General features: G+C 37.2%; 1 protein-coding gene across 1 annotated transcript; it reads left to right on the forward strand.

Moving 5' to 3' along the window:
* Positions 1-1,466: 1,466 nt before the first annotated feature.
* Positions 1,467-11,067, forward strand: LOC100891313 (glycine-rich cell wall structural protein 1.0). The gene is made up of 2 exons (XM_003725220.3): positions 1,467-1,893; positions 8,105-11,067. Exons 1-2 carry the CDS (start codon positions 1,845-1,847, stop codon positions 9,163-9,165), a joined length of 1,110 nt encoding a protein of 369 aa, XP_003725268.2. The 5' UTR covers positions 1,467-1,844; the 3' UTR covers positions 9,166-11,067.
* The last annotated feature ends 7,536 nt before the right edge of the window (positions 11,068-18,603 follow it).

Here is an 18,603-nt window from a genome sequence, read left to right on the forward strand (position 1 = left end):
GAATAACATCCTTAAATGATTGTTATCTTGATATATTCTTAGTAAAGATGGACTTAAGAAATAACGAAAGAAGGTTATGCCTTCTTCGATTTCAGGATGTCTGTGATCACGGGGAGCCTAGCTAAGAGCATCTTGTTTCCAAGGTTGGGGGAAGCCAAATCGGCAACTTGTTATCCCCCTTCTTCATCAGGAAAATGCATGCGGCTTTATTAAACCCTAGGAGGGTGATTCTTGTTTTCATCATTTAAAAATGATTTTGAAATGGATGATGGGATAAACATGTTTATTTGCCTTGATTTAAATTAAAAAAAAGTTATTTGGCCTCTTTTCATCTTTTTGGGTGGTTATTTTACCACGCATTTATTCTTGTTGTCTGCTTGTTCTCAAATTTATGTGACCTTCTTCTATTCTATTTCATTAAGCCCTTGCTCGTCTCTGACCTCTTCTTCCTATGTCTATGTCATGATATCAAATACCAAATTTATCTCATTTCGTGAGTTGCGGGTTGGGTGCGCCTGTGTCCGCGTGTATGTGTGTGTGTGTGCCTGCGTGTCGGTTTGTGGGTGTGCGCGATCAGGTGGCCATTATGATTTTTAGGCATGTACATTTTCAAATCTCTTCAATGTAATTTGCTTTCTAAAAACAAATTGAAGGGAAGAATTTTCTCCAGGAGGAGAGAAGATGGAAAACTGATCATTAATATCTCTCGACGTCTAAATTCATAATGGCGACACGTTTTTATTCTCTATTTAATTACCTTCCCAATTTCTGTTTATTTAAACAACAATATATTAGAATTACCATTGATAGTTCAAATTCCAATGTATAGGAAGAAGTATCATCGATAAAGTCAAATTCAATGGATTATGGTATAAATACATTATACTAGTCATCTAACATCTGACATGTGTTAACACGACACCACTTACAAAACGTGGAATATAATAGTAATGTAAGGTTATTGAAGAAAACAATGATTTCAACGCAATACATAAGTTGGGAAAAATATTGCCCTCGCGATGTTGCCATGGTTGCATTGTCACCGAGAAATACAGTAGGTCTACCCTTGCTTCCACTTCCGTTTCTAATAGACCTTCATGTTACTGTGACTGACCTAAAGGTGTAAGTAAATCAGCATTGTTCAGCAAACTGCAGGACTATTATTACCCGAATCACAAAGTCCTTTAAGTACGGCCCTACCCTCTGGCGTTTCCCCCACTTAAAATGTCTAAAATGTGCAAAATTCGGGAGTTAATATTGCTTAGCAACTCAATAAGGCTGTAAATTAAATACACCGCATGCATTAAACCCGTGACCATTATAAGGGGGAGATTGGGAAAAGTATCATGGGGAAAGCAACATCGACCCGTGAATAGCACGGACCCCTTCCCAGAATAGCTCAGTGCGCATAAACGGAAACCCCCTGCGATCCGAGTGTGGAAGTGGCAATTACTTGGAGGATCTTTACCCTGTGCATTCTGCGCGACTGCCTAATCATAGAAAGGGGGTTCGTTCAGAGGGGCTCTGGCTTTGTACTTTCCCTGGTGCCATTTTTGTAGATTGGCACAGTCGAGACGGTTGGGACAGTGTAAAAGGGAGCTACGATCGAGCGTTCAATCGAGGCTGTTCAGTTTCATCCCAACACCTCTGTCCATTATTGGGGCGCTTCCTGCTGTATGTCTTTATAACACTAACTGCTGGTTTTACGCCGAACGAGCACAGGCTGTTCGTGATTGAAACATTCAACCTGGTCGTGATTTAGCATTCGGACAACTCTTCTTTGTTTCTGCTCCAGAACCTAGTGGATATCTTTGGAACACTTTGGTCATAACACTTGGTCCACGATGGCAAAGCGACGGTGTGTGTTCGGTTTATTGGCTGTTGCATTTCTAGGTAAGTTCTGTGCAGGATTGTGAAGGTTTTTCTCTCATTTATAGCAGTCTTGGCGTTGAAGCACATCTTCAATTTTACACGACTTAAAGTGTAGTATGGAATTTCATCCATTGTGGTTTGGATTATAATCTGAAATGAGGAATACTGACCTTTCTTTAACCGCACCTACCATCAAGATAGTCACACACTTAAACAAAATCATGTAAAATCTGATATCTGTATAGATATTCCAACAAAGAAATGTGATATCCGCAGATTAAATGATTACAAACATTAAGCAAATATTTTAATACCTAGATAGTGCAACACGCATAGGGTTTCACTTCTCTTCATCAGCCTGCGTGTCTGCCTCTTGTTACTCTTGCAACTTAATTTACTAAACACATGGGAAACACAATTGAGACAACTGAAAGTTATAGGGGTAAACCATGGTGTAACATGAAGACCAGTCTCTTGTTTCTTGATCACATGGTCTTGCAGTGTAGTATCATTCTTAGACCATGATCATAGAATTTATTTCCGCGTGGAAAATCTTATATAAATGAATCCAATGTGGCGTAAAAACAAGTTGGGGTCCCTTGCTTTAGGTCTCGTCTCCTGAAAGCCAGTGAACTTGACTATATTGGGGAGCTATAACGTTTGTCTTCGCTACTTCGATAAACGGAATGAAGCTTAGAAGAAGAAGACAACATCATACACAGCGCTATGTCAAACACGTATAGCATTACAATAAGAGATAAGGAACAGTTCTGAATATCAAAATCATGCTCAAGCATAACTATCCCTTCAGAGATTTCTGCAGTAGGTGCTTTAACCTTTACCTTTTACTGTTTGCCAAATTCCAAGTGACGTACAGTTGCTTCCTTCCTTAATCATAACGGCTCTCATGGATATTGATAATTATGATTCTAGGATAAGGCTCGAGTTTCATATCTTAATGGTGTATTCATCTTATTATAAATGAATAAATAAATGTAAACTATCGTTCATGAAAGACAACATAATTTAGGGTAATGCCGTAAAAGGGCTTGAGATTTCTCTTGCCTGTATGCTGTTGATAAAAATCATACTTACGCGGATAAATAAATAGATAATGGAGAGAGCTCTAAGCACTGCAGCGAAAACTTCACCTAAATAATTCATCTGTCATTTGTCATCGTTATTTCAACAATTCTTTTAAAGCATATAACAATTTGCATTGAATGTTTCATCTACATATATATTACCTTGAATTCGTTATGTCAAATTACGTCCTTATTCTAAGTCATTTCTCGACCCAGTATATGATTATTATGGTGACGACAAACAATGTAGTTTGTTCTATTTCATTCTTCTTTCAATTCTTCATATCCATTTTCTTATCAATTTCAGTCATATGAGTTGGTATGAATTTGCACACCTGAAAGTTGAATATACATATATTTCTTTACAACAATATTGTTTTCCATAACGACATTCAAACTATGAAACAATATCAATTCATAGCATTAAAATCTAAAGAGTATGATCGTAAGACTTAGTAGTTCTTGTATAGCAGTTGCACACAGACTGCTGTAGGCCATAGAACAAAGATCCAGACAAGGATATCTAAAAATATCTTCCCCCTGATTAACTTCCTATAAATCGAGCACTTATGACTGAAATTGGTATTAAATAATTTTATTCCGCTTCCGTTTTATTGTCTTGCATTTCATCAATTTTTGACTTCACAAGGCAACTTCTAGCTGATATCAAAAGTAGTTCTGGCGGGGCCTAATCCCATAACGACAAGTTCCTCAAACGTAAGATCAAAGTATCTGTCGAGGCCCCCAGCGTGGACGTGCAGTCACGCAGAATGAGGTCACATGACTGTCATGAAGAAAGATCGACTGCGTCACCATGTGCATGTTGCCAAACTAATGATAATAAAATAAGTTAAAGATAGAGGCCTAAAGCATCGTGAGCCACATATTTCGACAAAAGCTTTAAAGTTCGCAATTGCACTCCTCTGAATTCTAATACCTTTCTGTTCTGATAATACTGCATGCTATGCGTTTGTATTATTGTAAAAAGGCAGCAAACAGCAAATAACTGAATTGTAATGCTGTGTTTTACTTTTCAAAAGGCGAGAGGTGGGTTTCATTAAAAATTTCAAGATTATTCGTGTTTTAATATATTTGCCCCGTAGCTTACATAGCTCGAATGTATAAAAGAAAAATATACTGACGTCTGAATAATCTAGTCCTACAATATGATTTTGCTTTCCCAAAAAGTTCGTTATGCACATTATCATCAAATATAACAGCTGGTAAAGTTGGGTACATAGAGTTATTGAAATGAAACAACCAGAGAACCTGACGCTCAATACTAGACCCTTTGGGAAGATTTTGGAAGAACATGTTTAATGGCTCTGAATGAAGCAATTACTAAAGCCTACATTATCTTTAAATCATTGTTTGCTTATATTGATATGTTTATATATATATATATATATATTTAAGTGTGTTTATACGGGAAACGAAACCAAACCAAACCGTACTACAAATATACGATGTCTGCCCATAGATTTAGGCAGAAAGGGGCCACAGACCAATTAATGTGCTGCAATATTCAGATAAGGTAATCGAACTAACAGTCCCACCCACACTAAGAAATGTGTGTAACACGTGATCACATATCTGAAAATGTTAGTTCTGCTTTCGACATTCACCAGCATATTTGTCACCTTGCAAGTATATTTTGCTAGTACCAATATTCCCTCTTAGAGGGGAGATTGGACTATAGACTACTATTGGATATAGACTACTACAATTACAAGAAAAAGTTTCTCTCAAATGATCATTTCATTTACAGAAATCAAGAAAAGCTCTACTATATCTTATTCAACTTTATACTTAAATGTTAAAGGCTAACGGAAATTTATGTCACTTTAACCAACAAATTCGGGATTAAATCGAGGTCAGATCGATGATTCATACGGGGAACCCTAGATAATCCGTGGGTTGCATTTTACTCAATGTTTTTGTGACTGAGTCATGTCTTGTCATTTCGTATTAGGTAAACAAAATGCTACAGCTTTTTCTGATGTTCGCAAGTTATTTGGCTATATTTTCTTGGCACTTCTTTGATATTTTTTGCACATTTTGTTTACAAAAATCACTTAGCGATGAGCAAATATTGCTCAATAATTTATGTTAAAATGTCAATATGCATGTCTTGCCTTTGTACGTAGAGCAGCATTTAGCTTAGGCCCCTAATTTATTAAAATATTGAGGGGCGGATGGAAGGGATATGGGGAAATAACAAGGGAGTTGACTCATTTTCAAGAGCGAAATCTTTGCCTATGTCCTTATTGTCTATGTCGTAGCTGCGTCGATTTACTTGGAAATCATACCTTAATAAGTTGCTTTGTTATGCATATTTTTTTTATAACAGAGGCCTAAAAAGGTCCACAGTTGATGTAGAAGCCTAATAAAAGCCCACAGTTTTTTACGTAGAAGTCGATAACCTGATAGCTATCTTGCAGTGGAGTATGTTTAAACGATATGTAAAGAAATTGATCCTGTGGTAATATGTTGTTTGGTGGGGACTCTAAAACAAAGGGCGGATCATGTCACAAACGCGTCATCCGTCCCAATTAACACCTGTCATCCATATCACACGTCTCACACTTTATGCCACAAACAATGCACATACATGTAGGTATTGATCAACAGCCATTGTTTATAAAGACAACAACATCACATTTAGAACGAATTTTTCTAAAGATCTTCTCAAAGAGAACGTTCAGTGTTTATTCTTTTTCTAATTCCCATTGCCCATGAGACGATAATTTGGGTGCGTTATTAGTACATTTGATAAAGCATATGACGGAAATTATGGCATGCACCACAAAGTATTCATACTACTCATTTTGCCTTCCCTTGATGTACGTTGTCATTTTCATGCGGCGCGTCAAAGGTCGCACCAGTTTTTGACGCAATCGTACATCAATATAATGGCGCTTTATTGTTTGTACCAGGCATAATGGCATTTGTTGTCGGATGATGTAAACGATCATACTCAGTAAAGCAAACTTGTTTGCAAACTTTTATCATGTTTATCAGTGGACGAACTTCCTGGTAGTAATTAGAAATGATTGTTACCTATGTTACAAAGAATATTAAGGCCCCATCCCACAATTTAAAGTTTTACACTCTCTTATTGCCCACATTATGTTGGTGTCATCGATTGGAAATGATCATGTCAACTCCGAAAGTGGAGAAGTAATTCTGAATAAAACTTGCAGAGCGATGCTGTAGAGTGAATAAACTCTGTATTGAGGTCCCCCATAATCCAAAGGATTTTCTTAGCTTTGTGACTTATTTTACAGTACGATGAAACATATTACATCTAGATTTAAACATTATTTGATTATACCTCTCAAATCAAATTTCCTCTTGGCCTACATGGGATTAAATCAATTGTTAAGCGAGTAATCAAAATAGCTAAGTGGCAAATACGTCATTGATTTATAAACCTTTAGAATCATAAGTAATGATCATGTCAATCTGTAAAAGTTTTCCTCGGGTTCAGATGTGGTTGTGTGTTGGTTGATGCGTCTGTAAGGGCGTCTGACTATCTCGTTTGATCAATCACGAGATTCTTATGATCAAGGGCTTTCGTCGCCTCTTTACGCTCAAGAACAGAACCGCTCAGTCTGATTGATGATACATAGTACCATTTCCTGTAAGTGTTGATGCAGGGATCAACCATGTATCCCTACCAAAGTTCTCTTTTCTTCTCCGTTCCTTGGTTTTTGAGATTCATCTGCAAAATTAAGTCCATCAAGCATGGTTATTGTAGTCTCTGATAGCAAGAAAAAAGCTCAATTTTGAAGATCATTTAAGGCGATGCTTACAAACCGAGGAGGTGATCTGAAGAGGAATTATAAAACAAAACACTGAAGTTACATATCACATCCAAGTGATTGTGATTATATACTGTACGTTTTCTCACGGTAACAACCTGATTTATTGAGTCTAGATTATAATAATTCTGTATTATACAACACCTACGTGGATCCTTGTCATTTGATTGGACGGTTGTTGATCACATGATATTCAATAGATGGTATATTGCACGGTCGTGCATTTTTGGTTATATGCAGACTGCACCTCTCTGCTGCATGTGCGCGTATCCCTGCGTGTATCTGACGCGAAGGCAATCTGCATGTAATCGAGAAGGCTTGACTCGAACTTTAATTTATCTTTATAAGGAGTAAAGCATAATTTGTTGATTAACGTTCTATTAGGTCTTCTTCGATGTTGTATAAAACAAATAATGAATGTTTTTCATTCGTTTAATAGTGCAAATATGTTCATTCGTTGAAAGATTAACGTTAATTCTATTCAACTCGGCTGACGCCTCGTTGAATAGAATGTTAATCTTTCAGCTCATGAACATATTCGCACTATTGAACTCATAACCATTCATTATTTGTATACTATTTCTGCCTGGAATATTAGATGATGAAAATGAAATAATGTACTTGCATTCTTAAACTTATGACATGGTTCATGTGTAATTTATTTCCATACGCATTTCTTCTTTTCAACAACATAACATCCATCGTGAAATAAATTGTATGGTCTCACAAGTCAAAAGGTCACTTGAAGAGATGTAATTCGAGAATTTCTATTCTATTTCCCATAAAATTATAATTGCAATTAATGTTAAATCATTTTTAACTGGTGCACTGGTTTGAAATAACACTGTTATAAAAGTCTATGAGCTATCACATTTATTGTAAAAAAAAAAGCATGTTTCGCTTATAAAGGCAGGGTGGTGAATTTGTTAACAAAACTTATTTAAAGACAATGGTAAATTTATCCAAGGGAAAACAATGTGACAACTACTTTCAAACGCTTCTGTGATGTTAGTACTTTTTTTTGCATGAAGATAGTTTCGATGGGATTGGATTTCGTATACGTAATTTTTGTTGTCGTTGATTTTTAATTCACTCATGTCACCATAGGTAACCTAACCCGAGCTCGTTGTTCTGCAACGTATGTCATGTGTTCTATCCTTATATTCTGAAATATTCTCAACCGATTTATTGTGATTGTAAAACACTCAATTCCAATCGTTAACTTTGAGCAAAATATGGAGACTCAAGTTCAAATGTTAAAACGAAATATAACGACCAAGTTTGATTATAACCTTCTCTGTATTTTTTTGTCTCCCCGTACAGTGGCATCAACCCTTGTCACAACGGCTCAAAGTGAATCTGACGAAACGGGAAATAGAAGGCCTTCGGCATCAGACTCTGGAAGTGGAGGCACAGGGGTAAACGGTGGTACTGGAGGTGGTGCTCGGGGTGGTGGTACGATTCCTGGTGTGAGTGCTGGTGCAGGAGGCGGGGTTGGAGGCGGCGGAGGAGGTGTCAGACCCGGTAAACCCAATTTCGGTCTTCCTGGATCCGGAGGTGGAGGGACGGGCTTTGGAGGGGGACCTGGGGGAGCAGGAGGAGCAGGAGGAGCAGGAGGAGCAGGAGGAGCAGGGGGACGTGGAGTAGGTGGTGCTGGAGGAGCCGGAGGCGGGACGGGAGCAGCTGGTAGGAGAACTGGGGTTGGTATTCTTCCAGACATCCAGGTGATTGATCCTCGCAATCCTGCAAGAGGAACCGGTTCTGGTTCCCGCTACCCAGGTTACAACCCACGTTCTACATACCCAGGACAAAATTATCCAGGATCACGATACCCGAATGTCGGCAATCCCGGTATGAACTACCCTGGAGGATATCCTGGAGTAGGAGTAGGTGGTTTCCCAGGACAAGGTGGCTACCCAGGCAACAACTATCCAGGACAGAACTACCCAGGCAACAACTTCCCAGGCAGTAGATTTCCCAATATAGGAACTGGCGGATATCCAGGATCCGTCTTCCCCCATGGACCAGGATATCCACGCAATGGCTTACCAGTGGGTGGACCAGGCTTCAGGAACCCTAGCATGACCGACCCCAAGCGTTTCCCAGGAAGGCACATCCCTGGTTACATCCCAGGAAGGGGTGGAGGCTACGGCGGGGCCGGTGGACGCGGCATACACCCTGCAGCAGGAGGACCAGCCTACAACGGAAGACATCTTGGAAATAATATCGCTGAGGTGAAAGGCCGCAACTTCGGTAAAAAGATCGGTATGGGCTTTGGTGCACTTATGGCTGTTGTTGTAATAGGAGCTTTATGTGTCGTAGGTACAGTAGTTTCAGTTTTAATAGCATGTGCTCGACGAAGACGTCGCAATCAACTAAGATAGATATTTATAGACACTTTCCATTAAGAATAAAGTAATATATCAATCCTCATTGGTCAGTATACTACTAAAATTCAAACTCGACGCTGGGTTGAAAGTTCGATCTTAAGGCCGGGTTTATAAACCGAAGGTAGACAGATAACTGAGTAATGTCTCAGTTCAGCATGTCTTTAGTTTTCGTGCCGGATTTAGCTGGATTAATACGGGCCATCAGGTGTCGGGTCTAGTGTTCACGCAAACCATTCTTTTTGTGCCATTCGTTTATATTTAAAATTCAAAATACAGACCTTCTGTCTATATATCACAATTTGCAAAAGCAGAACAGGAGAAAGAGATTCATGTCAAGACTTAAACAATTTTATTTCGTGTCAAAAATTTGTTTAGGCGAAGGAGAAACGTAAGACCAAGCCTTTTCCCATATTTTTTTAAGTGTATGCATTGCCTGCTAATAGGATGTAAATCATGTACATTTCGGTAGTGTGTTTTAATTAGTTCTTATTTTTTTTATGTGGCTAAAGAACTTACGAATATCAATAATCTATCTCGATCGTGAAATATACTTTCCCCATGATCGAGATAGATTACATGTGTGTACATGAAGTATAAATATTACTTGTGTATATTTGAAATACCGTTTTTAGTCCATTGAAAAATACAGATTGTCATCATTCTCGTACGTATTCAATTATTATGTGTTATAATGTGGCTAAAGGCAATTATTAGCAGTTCATATGTACAAAACATATGATTTTTGTCACAAATAGGATATGACAATTTTTGTGTACCCTAGCATTACTGCATTAAACATTTTCTCTATCACCTTTCTACACGTACTTAAACGTTTAAGATCCATATTACATAGTTTAACATTTACTATGCAGTTAAATGCAATGACAGAAATGACTGTGAATACTGTTCTAATTTGCTCTGTTGAAAAATATACAAAGTATTCAATGTATTAGAATGTGTATAAGTATGCTTATTATATCTTGGCCGGTTCAAGAATATATTGAAGGTAATGTTGAAATAGAAAAACCGTTGGTATAACGGCTTAAGAATATTTTCAGGACAAGTCTTTGATTCCTAATTCAGTTTTTATCGTTCAAATCTCAAATTGAGTGATAACAAACTACTTTATATTTTTTATAATAAAAATCATTATGTTAGTTATTGAGGGATTGAAGGTAGAGAGAGGTTTAAATATCCTAAAGTCCTTGAAACACCCTACTTCTCGCAAGGGAATTCGATCTAAGAGTTGACATGGAATATGACATTATACCTTTATTAAGATATATTTGTATTGAAATGGGTGGATCTGCTGTGTCTAATTGACCTGATCAATCACTTTCTTTCTGACTAAAAAAAAAATCAACCCGAAATTTTCCATTTCCATCTAGTGGGATAAGCCAGTTGTGAGATATATCTTTTATCAGGTCATGATCTATATGACCATAATGGGTTGATCTGGAATATACGTCAGAAAGGAACAAAAATAGAACTGACAAAACTGTGCTTTTATAACAGCGCGCGAAACGTTTATTAGTGATAACAGGTATTCAGCAAGTGATGGCTGTTAATAGGGAGAATTCACAAGTTTGTATCAATATAAATACTATACTTTTAAAAACGTATTAAAATCGTGTGAACAAAGCTAATAAAAAAAGGAATTGTCTGATTTTGTTTTCCTTCGACAGCAAGATAATTATGTATCAGTACAATTTACGCTCGATAAATATATATTTCTTTGGTAAAGAAATGCTTTTCACAGTTTTAAAAGTGTTTCGCTTTATTATACCAAGTTTCAAAGATATGTATTCTTTATCCCATATATTGATGTATATATAAATGGTCAATTTACAAGATGTACAGAAGAAGATTAAAGACTGCATTTTTACCAAATGAAAACAAAGCTTCTGCAGTGTCATGCTTTTATGGCTCATGTGTATGCCCTGGTTTTCCATAAGTAATGCAACATGATAATTGGTTCATAGCTTTTGGGTTTTCATAGTACCTTGTAGCGTACCGATACATTTTTCTTAAATTTTTGTTAAATTTTAGTGAAAATAATGTATTGTCCATTGGTCTCTGAAGCTTAAGCAGGTGATAGATTATCAGACTATCTGTACGTCAATAGAAATTGTATTTGAAGAAAAAAGAAAGAAAGTTAGGGTAGTAGGACATTTATAAATACATTTTCCTAATGGACATTTTCAATACTGTTTCAAACATATTTATCCCACCCCCTCTGAAAGTTTCATAATAAAAGCAATTTCATAACCAGGGGGTGAAAAGTAGGCATTGCGACGGATTTTATTTTTTCCCTTACAAAACGCAAAGTTGTCAATATAAACATATCAAATCGCTGTTGCCTGTACACATTTAATATGTTCATATATAAGAATTTATAGGAAGTTAGATGGGAAAATAGATTGAAGGCAGATTAAGAGCTCTCTATTTATAGGAATGAGGACAGTCAACTCGATCCAAAAGGGATTACTGAGTTGCAATGGAGGTCCTTTCTACCCAAATTAACCAAGCTGTTTAAATCACTTAATTTCACTTCGATTTTGTAAAATGAATAATTCTCTGAATTAGATAAATGCAACAAGAATATCATACTTTTTTAATAGCATTATTCTGCTTTATAGCATACAGCAACCGTTATGGTGATTACAATTCATTACAAAATAATCCCTGAGTCTTTGTAAAATGAACATAGCTTGTACAGGTATCCTGAAGAAAAAAAATATAGTTACACAAATAAACAAAATGTAAATTTAATACTCAACAAAGTGATTTTTGAAAACAAAAACAGACATTGATTACGTTTATCATCCAAAAGGCTAGATATTAAGTGAATTACTTCTGTTGGACCGATTGCAGAATTGTAAGCATAGATATTTCTTCCCCATAACACATTGATGAACGACATTTGACAGGTGAAGCCGACTTCTAAGTATACAATTACAAAGACTATGTAATGCCTCTATTGTTTATTGAAATCTTTACTAAAAGAAGAGATAGTCGAATATTTATACACTGAAGTACATGCATCTCTCGCCGTAGCTTTCTCCTATCATATCCTACTATCGTGATGAGATTATAAACGCCATCTTTAATTATCAATTTCCTTAAAGGATCTTAAAATAAACTTGGAAAACGAAAGAACCTAACATGATGGACACGGGCAACTTTGTGATCTCACATAGCGTTTTTTTGTCTTGCCTTCAACATACATTTACTACCTTGTTTTTGAAAAAGAGGTCACAAGTTTTTGACGAAAAGTCATCCTCGAACCAAGATTCGCACTGACAGTCACTCTGAGCGACAAAATCATGACACATCTAATTATAGTGACAGAGATAAAGATCGGGCCACTGTAGATTTAATCAGTCCGGAAAATATACTTAGTAATTGAATTCATTTGTCTGCGATAGAAATGAGGCTATATATATTTAAATGCGGTTTATAAAATAGAGGCCATACTGTTTATAATTCCTTGGACGTAGAACATTCACCTATGTCCAGCACTCGAGCCAAATCAAAAGCAGATCTATCAATAAAATTTGACCGACCATAAGTTCCATATTTAGTAGGCCTGTGGTCAGTTTGATTATGAACTGATTAGGAGTGACGGAAATCATTCCGTTGAGGGCTTTTGTAGATTATATGATACATGCGGTGCTGAGCTGGACAACATGCATTATGCTTTGACTGATCAGTACGTTGTCTATTCATCTGACAAGGACCTACAGAGTTTCGTGGGTTTATCTTTTAAATTATTATTAGGTTTTCAAACCACTTTGTGGCAGAACGGCTAGCCAAAATGACAGATACTTCCCTTCCCTTTAGTTTTCTGAAGACCAATGTCGTGAACATACATCGCCACTGCTATTTTGATTTTAAGACGTAGAGGAAGCATTTCATTATCGAATAAACACATCCTGGAAGAGGTGCATCACATGACAATGAAGCAAGACGGTCATGAGTAATTTATCCAGGAGACATACCGTAGAACCACCCTACCATCCACACACACAAATACACCCACGCCTAATTAAAATCTGTATTTCTAAGACAATTGCCCTTAATCATTCTGGCCCCATGACACTGCCAGACACTCTGACACTTGTTATCCCCCAACGGAAATTTCCGGTCAGTGCCATCACTTCAATTAATTTAATTGACGCATGAGATTCAGAGTATTTTGTTCTTCTTCCGCATATAGGCCTATTAACAATCTATTGCCCCTACCCCCCCCCCTTTCCCTCCACAAAAAAAAAATTGTGGTAACAGCCTAGAAATATAGAGCCACTATTCTAGGAAAAGCACCAGGACTACCATTGCGCCACAATTGCTTCTTGGACAGCTAACTCTACAATGTAGAGGGATTATGTATACATTAGGAATTACTAGCGCAACAGGGATGGTAGTCCAGGCACATGGTATTATTAATTTACCGCGGGTCCAAACAATATAATCACGCACATTCTAACCACATGAATCACTCAACAAAATCATTAAAGGTGTTTATTTTTGGCTGTCCTGGCGATTTTTGCCGAAAATGAAAATAGCGTGGTTAGAATCATGGCCAATTGAAAGTATATTAATATTCGTCATGTATCGCATTGTTAAAGGTACCATGTCCCTTTTGCAGCTAACCTCAAATGCTGTAGAACTTTGCAGGAATTATGAATATGTCATGTATGTCCTATCTGTGAAATTTAAACGTTAGCAGTGTCCTCATATTCAAATTATGCAAGGAAACCCGTTTACTTGCTAGACTTCACTGTCAGACACTATTGAGTGACTGACTGGCTTTTTTTCTTCTTTGGTAATAACATACATGAAAAGAGTTGTAAAGGGTACATGAGCATTTGTCTACATCAATAACCCACTTCTTGTGATGGCCAAGATTAAACTGATTGAGTCTTTGCGCAGCATAAAACATATGACCATTCGCTGAAAATCAAGACTATTACTTTTGGGCTCTATAGCCCTAAAGTCGATTTGACAACTAATAGTCGTTATTTTCCCACTTGAAGACATTTTCAAGCCCCACCTGTTTTAGGTAAGTTCTAAATTAGTATTATCTTTCAAATGCAGTTGGAATTTAACTTTTTCATTTTTTGGCCTGCAAATGGGACATAGTACCTTTAAAGGGGGCAACCGTGGGTGGGCATGCTGTTTCAGACAGGAAATTGGCCATAGACTAAGCTGCACTTGAATGACTCGTGTTCTCAGGCCAAACATTCCATATACAATCATCATGTTAATATCTCCAATTAGCATGTTTTCAAACTTGGGGTTCTAAATTGTTTTTGTCTCGGAGCAAGATTTATTCTTTATTGTTCTCGCGACAAACAATCGCCTTTCTATTTCACTATAAACATTGAAGTCTAGTATCAGGTGTTCTGAAAAGAACTGAATAAACATCATAGAATTTCTACATTGAAATTCGTCTGTGTATTGAATCATTCTGAAATGTTCTATAGAACCGACATCAGTCTGAGACATATTTATTTGCCAAATTTATCTTCTTTTTTTTATATAGCAGGATCAATATATGAATATTGATACCCATATGATTGCCTTTATAGTTAACATTCATTTCTTGTGTTAAAGTGCCTCTATAGTGTTGGGAGCCCCTAATTCGCCGAAAATTTGATGGCAAATTTCTGTTATTCAAAGAAAACCTAAATTTGGTATTCTTTCATCAATTTTCGACTTCAAATAAATTTGTTTTGGAGATCCTTGCAGAAATGTGTTTCAAATGACATCCTCTTTCACATTATGGTGCAATTCAAGTGAAGTTTTGCCATCAATTTGTTGGGGCTCCTAACACTTTAGAGTGGCTAGAAAAGAAATGATACTATCATCAACATTGTAACGTCTCCTCATGCATGTAGGAAGTCACCTTTCTGGATTGAATCCACCTTGCAAATATCAGTTATTGATTTAGTGATCATAGTATTAGGTAAGAGTTTGAGCCGTTAAAAACAATTTTCGTGTAAGAAGTGTGCAATTGGTTTCTTAGTAAGCCGGTGTACGAGTTTTAAAGCTTATCTGCCATAGTTTACAGGAGGGATTAGACTGCTCTGCAAGGTCACTGGACAGGTGGTTATCTCATCAACTCAGCTCTCAGTTAACATAAGAAAAAGAGGATCATGGGGGACCAATGGTCACCGATTAGGCATTGTTTGTTATATAGAGGGCGCAAGTAGCTACAAGTAGTGCAGTGGGCCTTTAAGAGGCCTATAAATGCTGAAACGAAATCAAATCAAGACTCAAGTAAATTTGTTATCTTATTTCAATATCTTGTTGGAAAAACAGACATAATTTGACTAGAGGAAGCACGTAATATGTTATCCTAACACGATTACAGCGGCCTAAGGGTGACATCTTAATCATATTTATGTTTAAAGGGTCCATGTTCTGATATAACCAGGGCAAGTCTGTATCAAGTCCATAAAACACCATTTGAAATGTACCTATCGACACGTGTCTTGTTTCTTTATGCTCAAAATCCTTTCGCAATGGAACATCATTTATTGACGATTCCACTGTAATTTTGGGGATCCTATGAAACTCTCTTATACATGTGCCATGTACACCATGTACATGCTCTATGAATAGCACAGCGCCTGGTACGATCAAGCCATCACTAATCACCGTAATCTCCGTCCATTAACTGTGAACCTTAAAGAGAAGTTTGAGTTCTGATAAAAATGGAAGTAATATGTTAACAATTTAATGCTTTTTCATGTTTTTATCCCAGTGTGGGAAAACTTATTGTTGCGACATCTCATGCAACGGCTAGCTCTTGAAGTGCACTTCTATTATAAATATGAAAAAAAATTATTCAATTTCTGTGCAAAGCTTGATGCGACATGTGTGTGTGTGTGTTTGTGTGTGTGTGTGTGTGTGTGTGTGTGTGTGTAGAACCAGAATTATCATGTTTAAGTGAAGTGTTGTTAATCGCTTGTGATAGTTGCTTAGCAGGATTTACTATCATTTTGATGAATCCCAAACCTCAGAATTCTAAATTACGACGTTGACATTTATCCTCAATGTCATTACAACAGCTAAACCTTAAACTTCATATTCAAACGTAGAACTTAAATCCTTAAAAAGATGCCAGATTCAATCATGTCTTTGGCACTAGCCTGAACCTGACACCTCGAAGATTTTTGTTACGGCAAGGCCAAGATATGATTTATAAATCGACGAAAATAAGATCACTAAATTGGCAGCATTGGCTAGGAAGAACCCCTGTTAGTTTGCATCTCGATCTCTTGACTTGTTTAAAGAGTTATAAATTACTGCGTAGACATCGTCTCTGTCAATTCACTTCAAAGACGACTTCAGTAATGTCTTGTAACCATTATTTCTAGAAATATTGCTCTTGATATATCTGACACTGAAAGGACACCTAAACTCCCTCTCCACCCTCTCTCTTTCTCTCTCTCTCTCTCTCTCTCCCTCTTTGTCTTTCTGCATCTCTCTCTCTCTCTCTCCCTCCCTTCTCTCTCTCGACCATGACTATCTGTCTCTCCCTATCCTTTTCCCATAAAACTACCACGTTTTATGTTAAGGGTAGGGAGCGATAAGAATGAAGAATTTTTTTTTTTGCGAAACAAATCGAGGCATTAAAATATAAATTATAATCCCAACTGAACTGGCAACTTACAAAATACGTTTGTAAGCCTATTTAAATAATTAAGGAATGTACTGATATATGATATTTTACAGTGTTCGTTTCGCGATGTAAACATCAGCAAACTTAATGCAATAGACCATGAAATGTTTTTATTTGATTTATATTGTTATTTCAGTAAAGGGGACACCAGGTGATCCGACCATTCTATGTCTATCTATTGGGCCCTGTTTTGAGGTTCGAATGATCCTAATTAATGGGAAGCTTTCCAAATTATCACAAAATCACGGTCACCTTTCAGAAGGAGCCATGATTGACATCAAGCTATTGCAAGATGCCCTCTACTTATTCATTTTACGATGAATTGCTAACAAATATGTCAGTTGTTTCACTCTAAAGGATTGTGATATACTGATATAACTTTTCACATCTCACATCACATCAATTGTCTCATCAAAAATCATTAAAGACATCTTGGCCCGAATTCACAAAGCAAGGTTTGAGCTCAGACCAAGGTTTGAGCTCAAACCTCCTTTTGTTTCGCCAAACCTCTTTTTGTTCTTTACAAACCAAGTTTGTAAAAAACACGTAAAACGCGTCATATGACGTACGAAAACCAAGGTTTGTCGACAAACCTCCTTTGTGAATTCGGGCCTGAGGGTTTAGTACGGATATGAAATTGCATCCGACGGTGGCCTGTACTTATGGCGAATAAGTGAAGGTGGGACACCGGGCTTATTTGGGATGGGGCACCTTGGGCACCGGTCCTTCTCCGTGAATAAAATATAAAGTAACAAGCTAGGCCACAGACTGGGGGTGTTCTTTCGACCTTCCTGTACAACTAATCCCCTTTTCTCTGTACTTTCTTTCTATTGCGATCGCCCCCCCCCCCCGAAATCATCCTAAGCAAATTTTAATAGCATGTTACGTCACCTTTTGAAACGTCCGAACGGAACAGTGACCTAAAGATGAAGTTGAGTTCTGGTCATGCGATTACATTGTGATAGAAACGGTGCGGAATCGATCAGAAAAAGTTGATCATGTAGCATATAAGTATTGGTGTGTACTGCAAGGTTCTGTAGTCATCAAAATGATAAGAAATTCGGCCCAGTCTTGGTAAAGTAACAAACACTGTACACAGAAGATGTATATTGGACTTCACAAACAAGTGGCATAAATATCGGGCCTCATTTTTTAAGCTGTTACTTGTCATATTAAGAATTCGAAGCATTTGAAGCGCAATGCTTTGCAGAGGCATTTTTTTGCTGATGTTTTTCCACACTTGCATAATAACACTAACAAATAAGATTTCACCTCTCCTCAGAACTCAATCTTCTCTTAAACCGAGACGCTATTTCTAAATGCAATTATTTTTTAAGTTGATTTTTCGAAAGTGCTTGTGATCGTATCTCCCCCTCCTCTTTTAATGCCATTTATCTTTGTGTAATGCCATGAGTGCATCAATTTTATTTGACTGGGGCACGTACCCGCCTCGCCTCTAGTAGCCTCTTCGCTCTTTACGGGATATTTCGGTTCCCCTTATCGGATGATCTTGTAACCGCTAAAACTTAATTCTTAACTTGATGTAACAAACAGGAACATGTGGATATTGGGCTCATTTTAGAATCCTTTGAAGCAGTGAGTCACGATTGATCTTACTACTTATCGGGGAGCAAGGGAATCAAATAATTTCACCGAGGACTTCATTTGTGGCGTTGACCGATCGGAAAAGATTGCCACTTTTAAAATTCATCTTAGATTTAGTGATATGTAGCATTAAAGAT

The sequence above is a fragment of the Strongylocentrotus purpuratus genome, unplaced genomic scaffold, assembly GCF_000002235.5.
Source record: "Strongylocentrotus purpuratus isolate Spur 01 unplaced genomic scaffold, Spur_5.0 spur5_scaffold_9, whole genome shotgun sequence".
In the NCBI taxonomy this organism is placed as follows: domain Eukaryota; kingdom Metazoa; phylum Echinodermata; class Echinoidea; order Camarodonta; family Strongylocentrotidae; genus Strongylocentrotus; species Strongylocentrotus purpuratus.

Bases quoted from the DNA above. Each gene is read 5' to 3' on its own strand.
- LOC100891313 (XM_003725220.3), top strand. From the start codon at position 1,845: ATGGCAAAGCGACGGTGTGTGTTCGGTTTATTGGCTGTTGCATTTCTA. The intron at 1,894-8,104 runs GTAAGTTCTGTG...CTCCCCGTACAG, and splicing joins ATTGGCTGTTGCATTTCTAG to TGGCATCAACCCTTGTCACA.